Source organism: Gavialis gangeticus, unplaced genomic scaffold (assembly GCF_001723915.1).
Source record: "Gavialis gangeticus isolate Ggan-Ray unplaced genomic scaffold, GavGan_comp1, whole genome shotgun sequence".
NCBI lineage: Eukaryota > Metazoa > Chordata > Crocodylia > Gavialidae > Gavialis > Gavialis gangeticus.
Window position 1 is genome coordinate 217,877 of NW_017728959.1, and position 10,215 is coordinate 228,091.

At 50.3% G+C, this 10,215-nt stretch overlaps 1 protein-coding gene across 11 annotated transcripts in view; it reads right to left on the reverse strand.

The window, feature by feature from the left end:
- Positions 1-9,722, reverse strand: part of ELN (elastin) — an 83,588-nt gene extending 73,866 nt beyond the window's left edge. For 3 of the 11 annotated variants that reach the window (XM_019506140.1, XM_019505664.1, XM_019505910.1), the window contains exon 1: positions 9,507-9,718. In XM_019506140.1, coding sequence (XP_019361685.1) covers positions 9,507-9,585 — 79 coding nt within the window. In that variant the 5' untranslated portion in view covers positions 9,586-9,718. Of the gene's footprint in view, positions 1-9,506 lie in introns of all 11 variants that reach the window. The other 8 variants (XM_019506062.1, XM_019505737.1, XM_019506390.1 and 5 more) reach the window with 5 other exon arrangements.
- Positions 9,723-10,215: the final 493 nt, after the last annotated feature.

A 10,215-nucleotide genomic window follows, 5' to 3' on the forward strand; every position in this document is an offset into this window, starting at 1 on the left:
AACGCGTGCCAGGCTGTGTGGAAGCGCATCGACTACAAAGACCTGCACAAAGATCACAAGGACCTGAACTAGCTAATAGCTCACTGAGCCCTACTAATCAGGGCCCGGAGGCATAGAGAGGGTCAGCTGCCTGTGGCTCAACTGCCACAGAGCCACCTAGACGATCAACCACCTCCTCTAGCTCTGCACCTGCGCCAAGGAGGAACGGAAAAGGGTGAAGCAGTTCTGCGAAGCGGTGACCAGCGTCAACCGGCTAACCAGAAAAGCGGTGCTGTATGGGTACCTCACTAAACACCAGGGAACCGGTCAACCTGTTTCAACCAGTTTGCGTCCTGCGTCAGGAGTGCCCTGTGGAAGGCCAGGAGCCTCCTGTTGTACAGACACACAGACATAGAGGTAGTAGGCTGTGTGCAAATGGCTCTGAGCGAGCTCCAGACCTACTACCAGTAATTGGTAGTGGAGGATGGAGAGGGTGCAGCCAAAGCTACCTGGCACAGAGACACATGGCACAGGACCTTCCAACTTTCCCCTAGCGGGGAAGGGGATGGTGACAGTGAGGAAGAGGAAGAGACAAATGGAACTGAGGACAGCAACAGCAGCAGTGAGCAGCAGTGGGTCCTCCAGCGACAGTGACATGGACGACCAATGAACTGAGTATATGACCCTGCAAGTGGGGTGGGAATGAAAGGAAGGGGTTACCTGGTCTGAGAGACCAGAGTATGTTTGTTTGTGTATGTGTGTGGCGTGCGGTGCGGATATTGTAATAGGTCTGGGTGGTCAGCAGGCCTTTGTACGGGATTGTGGGATGCACGGGTGCAGTTAGTTTTGTAAAGGGTTATGGGTTTTCTTTGTGGTGTGATACTCGGTGTGTAGATATATATAACTTCATATATATATATATATATATAGAGAGAGAGAGAGAGAGAGAGAGAGAGAGATTTTTCCAAGAAAAACCAACAAAAAAAAAGTGATCAGAAGCTGTTTTAAACTTGTAACAGAACTGACATTCAGTGCACATAAACAGCTGCCTGTGGCACATAAACAGCTGCCTGTGGCTCAACTGAAATTTTCAGTCTGAAAATGGCTGAAACTGGTTTGAGATAAACCTAGTTGAATGCAGTATCAGGCTTAACTGATTTGGATTAAACCGGTTTATATATTGTCTGTCCCAGACCCCTTGCTGGTTTGAGTTAAACCAGACTCCCCCAGCATCCCAGCATGCTCTCTGGGCTGGGCAGGGCTCTGTTTTCTGCTCTGGGCTGGCCCCTCCCCTCTGCTCTCTAGCCAGAGCAGGGGCAGGGCGTGGCTAGATGCTATCCTGCCATGGCCTCTGAGGCAAATTCTTCCCTCCATCCCCTGCCCCCCACCCCACAAAACCCCGTGGACCAGAGCTGGAGCTTCCCAGCCCCAGCTGCATCTCCATGGCTTGCCTGCAGCCAGGCAGGGATGGAGTTAATTCTTCCCTATCCCCTCTCTTCTCCAGACCCCCAGGGTGGGGACATTGGCTGCAGTCTCAATCATCACGCATATGTGCTGGAGATGTAGTTAAGGAAAGTTGCAGACAGCTTCACCAAAGAACGCAGAGAGCTACATTTACATTATAAAGCAGAACCTGTAAAAGGTGAAAATACTTGAACAAAGCCTTTCTGAATGCCTGGCTGTAAGGAGACACAGGGTTATGTAAGACTTATTCAAAGCTTTCTCTTGTCTTCCTCATTTACATTTTAAATTAGACTAAATTGTGTATGCTATGTTTTACTGGGCTGTATCTTAGCTTAGGTGAAGATTTTTGGTAGTTCCCTGTTGTATGCTTTGCAAATTGCTGTGTTCAACACATGCTTGCTTCAGAGAAAGGACTTTTTCCCCAGCCCCGCTCCCCAGTCTGGCAGCAGTTGCCCCCCATGCAAGTATGTGGCTGCATTTCCTGATTTAACAGAGGATGTAAGTCCAGTTATTAATCAGTTTAAGCTATGCAGCTTAGACTAACCTGCAAAGAGTGAATCAATTCAGGCTCGGGATTTTTGAATGTCTGTCCCTAGCCTGGATAAGCATGTCCACTGGGATCACATTTACTGTGGTCAAAATCAACAAAGACACATAATTAATTTCTGTCGATCCTGGATAGGCCTTGTCAGCCATCTTTGGACACAGATAAGAATCATAGAAGACAATCATCCTCAACTATGAAAGGCTGTCTTCAGCAATCTATCTCATCACAAGATGCAGAGGGGAGTGATGGAGTATTCTTGTGGGAGGTCACTGTTTGGTCATGATGGGCTCTCAAGGCATGTGGTCCAAGCAGGGCAAAGTGGATTACAGAAAACAAAGGGCTCTCTGTCCATCCTACTCACCTCCACAACGGCTCTGATAGTGGAAGCTATTTCACAAAGCTGAGAACAATGGTGTCAGAAGTTGAAAATCCCCTTAAGTCCCAAATATGGGCTTTGCTTGGGTCTTGTTACAGGTTGCACTTTGAGCAGCTCAAATGTTGATCAGTGTTAATGCTAGCTTGAGTTTGGAACAGGCACACCTTAACACTAAAAATCTTCTCTGACTGTCCCTCACCTGTACAGCTGGTGAGTGGCGGCCTGACTAGGAGCTACAGCTGTGAGTTACCACTATAGGACTGGTGACCAAGGACAGACTTCTATCCATGCTTTAGGTGCAGAGAAGGTGTGACAGATGAGTTGGGGTGGGGGGGAACACATGAAACTGGGAGGCATACAGTTATTGGGATGGGGGTGGGTAATAAAATGAGAGGTGGAAGGGAAATGGGGGTGGGGGAAGGGTAGCGAAATGAAGGAAGTCAGGCACTATGCCACTAAATGATAAAATAAAAAGTAAAGTAAAAAAAGTGAAAAAGAAATAAAGAGGAAGTAAATTAATGAAGGTCTCATGTTCTAATAAACTGGGATTTTGGTTTGGAGTATGAGGGGTGCTTCCCAGGGTGGCTGGGACATGGGAGCAGTAAGGGAACATGCTTTTGGGAGAGCTACTGTCTCTGCCCCAGGAATCATGGGGACCCAATCTGGGCCGCTACCTTCTGCGAGTCATTTGCATGGGGTTTCACCCCTGGGGGTGGGAAGGCATCACCCCCAAGATCAGGATGAGGAGTTGGCTTGGTGACAGAATTGCCCTCTGGGCCATAGAGTTCAGGAGGTGCACAGTGTGTCCACATGGAACAGGAGGGTTGGGGAAGGACACTGCATCCTGGGATGCTGGAAGACTGCAACTTGGGTAGCTCATCTGTAGGGAACTACCCACAATAATGGAAACTGAGTTGCACAACACAGATCAGAGATAAATCTGCCCTGCAGTAGTGCAACTTTAAGCTGCCTAAAGTGTGCTTAAAACTAGTTTCAGGTGTGAATATATGGACAATCCAGGAGTTAAGAGATCCAGGAGCCACCTAAAATTAACGCGTAACAAAGCCCTTGTCTTTCACAGTCTGACACTTCCCTCCAAGTTACTTAGTGAGCTTGTGACCATCATGTGTTGATTCTTCTCAAGCAAGAGCCTTATAAGCAGCTTGCATCTTAATCATCTTACTGCTGAGTGGTTCCTGGGGGGAGGGAAAAGGCATTGCCTTTTCAGCCACTTTGGGATGGCAGGAATGACTTAGCACACTTGCATTCACCCCAGCGAGGCTTACAATGCCTGGCTGGAGGCAGAGTGGGGAATATATACAGACCAACAGAGCACGTGTGAAGCTACACATTTCAGACCCATGTACATCTTGGCCTGGGCTTTCCCACATGACCCTAGACCCTGGCCTTTCTCACGGAACCATTGCCATTTCTCTAACCTAAGGTTCTCATTTATGTAAGCCCAGCAGGGGCTGGTATCTTATGAGCAGCCCCAAGGAGGAGGTTTTGCACAGGACAGATCTGAGGAGTTAGAAACCAGTGTCTTCCCATCTTGCCTTGGAGAGCGCAGCATGGGCAAAGGGGATAAACCTTTTTGGCAGGCATACCACAAGTCAGCCCTGTACCTTCCCCAAGTACCACTCTGATCCCCTTTCCCTGCTCAGTCTATTGCCCTGATTTTTGCTTTGGGGCTTATCTGCTGCTGTGCTGTCTGTCCCCTCCCTTATCTGCCATGTGCTACATACTTGTGCTGCCCATGCCAGTTGGGGCCCACACACTGCAGGTTAGCCATCCTTGTGTGGCAGGGGCAAGCTGTCATGTCTACCCCTGTCTATGGGTCTGCCACCCACCTCTCTCATCTGCCATGCCTTGATGTAATAATATTGATATAATAATTAGGAGGGAGGCTGCCCATTATACACCCCAATATTGGGTGTGGGGGGGCTATCCATAGCTCCATTCCACCCCTACACCACAGCCCAAGCCGCACAGATGGCATCTCAGGCAGTCAACTCAACCGTCCCCTTCACCCATTAGCTGTGACCCCTTTCCAAGGACCTTCAGCTTCCCTTTAAGCCTTGATCTCATCTCATGCCAGTTGGGACCCTAAGCTTCTGTGCTGTATATAGGTGTCCCTTGCAGTGGGCCCCTGGCCCTTTTGACCCTTATCTGGGTTCTGGCCCCCACATTGATCAGTCAGGTCCCTAGGGTTAGGTCTAAGCCTCCTGCCTGCACTCAGGGATCAGGGTCCCCCATTCAAAGATCAGGTGCTTCAGAAAGCATGCCTGGCTCCCCAGGGTCACTCACCCCGCAGGCTCAGGCACTTCAAGAAGCTTACCTGGCCTTCCCTGGATTAAATGGTTAACATGACCCACCCAAAGGTGAGAGCTGGGTTTAAGGCACCCTTATCCACCTTTCACCAGGGTGGTAACTGGCCTGGCATTTCCTGGGGGCTTCCATGCCACTGGGAGTTCCACCAGACCACCCACTCCCAGCAGGGTTTTAGGTTATGCCCAGGATTAGAGCCTCCTGCGCCTACCTACAAGATGTTCCCATGCAGCAGCCCAGCCAGGCCATGCTGCCTGCCAGGAGTGAACTGCTCTTGTTTATGTAGGCAGCCAGAGTTCTAAAATGGCCGCCATAATCAAACACCTGCTGAGTGTTTGATTTAGCCCTTAAAGTGGTAGGCACCACTCATGCCCTGCCACACCTTGGTTTAATTCATTCTTGTTCCAATTACTCAACAGTATTTCCAGAATTATCAGCTCCTCCTAACTGGTCACTACTTGTTTTCCCATTGGAATGATAGCTGAACCAGAATTTTATTCCAGAAATTCCCACATCCAGTTAATGAGCAGCTTTGTGATACAGCCTAATGAAGCTGTGGGCACTCAGCACCTTGCAGGATCTGGCCACTGTAAACAACGATGCTAAGAACCCTCCCATAGGTAGGCTCATTCTTGTCAGCTGAGCCCAAGTTGTCACAATGCTGTGCCACTTATAGAGCTGAGTTACAGGCTGCTCTCCTGAGGTCAGCAGGGCTACAAAGCAGACAGGATCTAAGTCTAATTCTGAACTTCCTTGAAACCAGTGGGTCAGCAATTGGCTGTTCCAGAAGCCATCAGCCGCATGCAAGCATGAAATGTCTCTTGAGACCCAGGTTGGCTGAGGGACATTTAATAGTTTTTATAGATTTCATAGACATTTGGGCTGGAAGGGACCCCGGAGGATCATCGAGTCCAGCCCCCTGCCCCAGGGACAGGAAGTCAGCAGGGATCATAGGATCCCAGCAAGATAAGCATCCAAATGTGTCTTTGAAGGCGTTCAAAGTGGGCGCTTGAACCGCCTCTGGCGGCAGTCTGTTCCAAACCTGGGGGGCTTCAAACCCCATGCCATGCACTGGGACTGCATGCAGGCAGCCAGAGAAATTACTAGCTACAGCCAGTCCCAGCCAGTCAAAAAGCTACCCATGTCTCAGGTGACTAACTCCCAAGCACGCAATGCTCAAGCTGGGCTTCCTTCAGCCTCCCAGGCTTACGGACCTCCCTGCTGCAACATCTCCTCCAGAGATATTCCTGCAGGGGGGTAGGCATCACCTCAGAATCCTGGATCAAACTAGACTTGCACTCTACCCCACCCCTGGAGGGAGTCCCTCTGCTACCCAGCCCAAAGCTGTTCAGAGAGCTTGGGGCTGGAGGCAACTCAGTGAGGACAGCCCCTTGAGATCACCAATCACCCCTTAGAACAGTTCAGGAAGTGTGCTGGGCCTCACATCTGGGCCAGGTAAAATAGAGCCACCCCACTCCCACCCATACCTTACCTCAGGTCCCAACCTGATCCCCACTATTGCATGTACATCTTCATCCACATAGCCATAAGTGCCGCTCCCCTAAATCACAGCCCCAACTGCCACAGCCCACCCCACATCACAGCCATAGTTCTCCTGCCCCCACTACAACTATAGCCACCCCGCTTGGAGGTCTGTGTGGACTCCAGGTTGAAAGGGCAGGGGATGATGTAGTCCCGGGTTGAGGCACCTTGGTGGTACTGTTGTGGTACTTACACAATGTCTGCTCACAAGCAACCCATGCAGGCTGCACAAAGGACTGTTATGTCCTTACTGAATGAGCACTAAGGGGATAATTCCCCTAACTGCTCCTCTAGCATGGGTGCGTCCCTGAGACCAGACCTCTTTGAGGACAATACTAGTTCCCTCGGTTAAGCCCAGGAGTATGCCCCAAGCAGCAGGTACAGCCCAACGCTGAGAACTGGAGCTGGGCCAAAGGCCACAAACACTTTTGAATTGCTAAAGGGCTCCACCCCAGAGCTGGCTGTTTCCTGGGATTGTTGCAGCTGACATGTGTGAGGGTCCTGACAAGGGAGCAGACACTTAGTACACTCAAAAGAACAAGCTCTGAACTAGTAGACTGCCAGCATTCACCACAGAAAGCCAGGTCCAAGAGCAGCATGCCCATAGGGAGTGAATAAAAAGACATCAGGTCCAGTCAAAGGCTCAAAGCCTGGACCTGGGCTGCTGCGAGGAGACACTAGTTTACAGGTCTTTGAGAGAATGACAGTTTGGCAAGAAACCTGATGCAAAGCCAGCACACTTGAGCATGGGCAAAGGAGGGCAAAGCAGGGGTAAACCTTTTTAGCAGGCATACCACAAGTCAGCCCTGTACCTTCCCCAAGTACCACTCTGATCCCCTTTCCCTGCACAGTCTACTGCCCTGATTTTTGCTTTGAGCCCTGTCTGCAGCTGTTCAGGGGACTAACTGGCCTGGACCTGCTAGTCATGGGTTTATCCTGCACTCTCCTCAGATCACAACCAGCTGTCACTGGCATCCCAGGAAGGCACAGGATCAAGAGGAAGCCAGGCATTCCCCAGCACTGGCACAAGGAGTTTCTGGCTGCTGAGAATGGACCTGAAGGGGTCTTCTTTGGGTTGGAAGGAAGAACCACACAGACAATGGCTACTTCTCCTATACTTAGTCTTGCCAGTGCCCCCAAGCCTCACACTGCCCTGCAAGTGCCCCCTCTCTCCATGCTCACTCAACCTGCCCGTGCCACCTCCTGTCTTTCCCACAGCTCACCCCATTCATGCAGCCCTGCCAGAGATCCCCTCCCCCTCTCCTAGGCAGTTCTTAATAGAGAAGTATTTGAGCAAGATGTTCTTTGTCCTGGGCTTTGTGTAAGGTCATATTGTAAAAGTGGATGGTCCCTTCTACCTATAAACTCAATGCATCTACCTACCGAGGTACTTTTGTGACTCCCATAAGTGTGGTATTGGAGCACCCCACAGTCTTCAAAGTCTTCATTTATCCTCACAAGTCCACTGAAAGGTTAGACAGGACTATATCCCCATGGTGTTGAGGCATGGTGGCTAAATGACTTGCCTAAGATCACACAGTCAGCCTGTGGCAGAGCAAACAGTTGAGTCACAGGTGCCCAAGTCTCAGGTTAGTTCCTCCACCCTATCTGTGCTCTCTCCCCCTTCATACAGCCCTCCCAGTGCCCTGTCCCCAGCCTCCCTGCAATGAGCATCGAGAGAGACATTCTGCAGTTTCATCCTCTCTTCTGGCATTGATTTTAGAGATCTGAGCACAACCAGGGTAATGTGGACTTTGCCTCTCTCACACAGTTACATTACACATACACGCACAATGATACCCTCTATGTCATACACACAGTAGTACGAATGTTTTGTATTACATACCTAGAAATGGTAAAGTGCTACACACAGGCTCTCCCCACAGACAAACTATGACTGTCTCACGCTCTCACACACTGTCACTGACAGTGACACACACAGGATGTATCTACTTCTCCAGCATGCATACACACACATTGGCAGAGCAAGCGTCACACACAGGACTACACATGGGCTGTGTCTTTCATATCAGCATCAAAGGAGGACTGTCAATCATACATACATACATACCTTGGAGAGAGATACACACACAGAATCACACACACACCAAAGTTACACAAAGGGTCATTTCTATCACACACATGTGCACATGCACACGCATACATATACATCAGGTTGAATACAGGTGGGCTGTGTCTATCATACACTAACAGTGCTACTTACAAGTTGTGTCATACATACAACAAGTAATACATACAATTTGTATCCTTGTCTCTCACACAGTGATCCACACGTATTGTGTCAGGCTTTGAGAGTGTGATCTACAAGAATGTGATCTCTTACATGGGTTATGTCTCACACAGAAACGCTAACACATATTGTGGCTGATGCATTCACTGCACTGTGAGAGAGATATACCAGGGCTGTCACACACAGACAGTAATGCACACATGGGCCATACCAAACATGCACGAGTACACACACACTGAAAGTGATACACACAGCTTGTGTCATATGTATATTGACACTGATAAAGGGATATATATAGACCATGCCACACACACACACTGAGAGCAACACACAAAGGATGTCAGACACTAAGCATGAAACACACCAGTTATGTCCCAATTGCAGACATGAGTTAACTGATGCACTCTCCTTGTCCCAGTCACCCACACACAAGCTGTCTGGGTCCTGGCCCATCATGCTGGGAACCAGACAGACCCCCGGTCCCCTGAACTCCCTGTGTTGGGCTGGGATCATACCTGCCTGTGTACTAGGGAAGAAGCCATATGACCTCTAAAGTCTCCCTCAATAAGTGCCTCGTACTCAGGGAAGCCAGATCCCCAGTGCCATCCCCAGAAGCAGGGAGCAGGGAGGATTCCTGGCCAGTGACCCTTGGGTTTGGGACCAATGTTTGATCTGCCCAAGACTTTCCCTGGTCACATCTCCCTTGTGCATGGATAGCAGGGAGCTCTTCTGCCCCAGCTGGGACTGGCACAGACTTCTCCATTCCTCCCCACTGGGTGAGCTTAGTTCCTGGGGCTGTAGATGGGATGAGCTGTTCGGGGGGGAGGGAGGGTGGTGGAAGACAGCCTCAAGCAAGCAACCTGGACCGCAAGCTAAAGAGGCAACTTGCCTGGATGCCCCATTACAGCCCATGGCAGTACTGTAGCCCAGGTGCCCAGAGGAGTCCCTGAAGGGCTATGCCAGGCTTGCTGTTGAGCTGCCCATTCAGGTGAGGGAGAAGCAGCCCCTTCTTTTCTTACCTCCTTGCCAAGAAGCCTGGAGGATGGAGAGGAGGAGGAGGACTCCGGGAAAGAGGGATGCAGCTAGCTGCCTTGCCATCTCTTGAAGCAATGCCCCAGTCCTCTCACAGCCAGTGTGTTTTATCCCAGAGCTGCTTAATTGTTGCTTCCAAGGATGTGAGGGGAAAAGGGGTGGGGGTTGGAAGGAGGGAGGGGAAAGAGAGTGAGAGAAGGGGGGGGAGAGAGGCACAGGACACTACGTCATTATAAAAGGGCAAACACACAAGCCTCTCCAGGCGATTGGGCTTTTTTTTCCCTTTCTAATTTTTCTCTTTTGCTGCTCTCTCCAGTTCTGGTACGTCTCTGCCAAAAGAGTGGGGGAGCTGCCAAGAGAGCCTTCTGTGAGAGGAAGGGGGAAGGCTGAGCCTGCCAGAGCACTCGCTCCATCCCCATACCATAATGGCCAGTCCATATATCGCGTGGCCAGTGCCACCCAGGGGCTGCAAGCCCCAGAAGTGACTCTTGGACCTATTCCCAGCCTGTTCACCTCTTCCAGTTCAGCCCCCAGCAGAGGAGGTGGAGGGCTCTGAAGTCACCACTAAGTAGGTGTCTGGGGAGAACAGGGGGAAAGGTGGTGGAAATTAAACATTAGAGTCCCAAGATAAGCTATCTCTAAAGGGTTTGCTTTGGTTCTGTGTGCTGAGTGTCTGCAGCTAAGGCTTTGGGATGC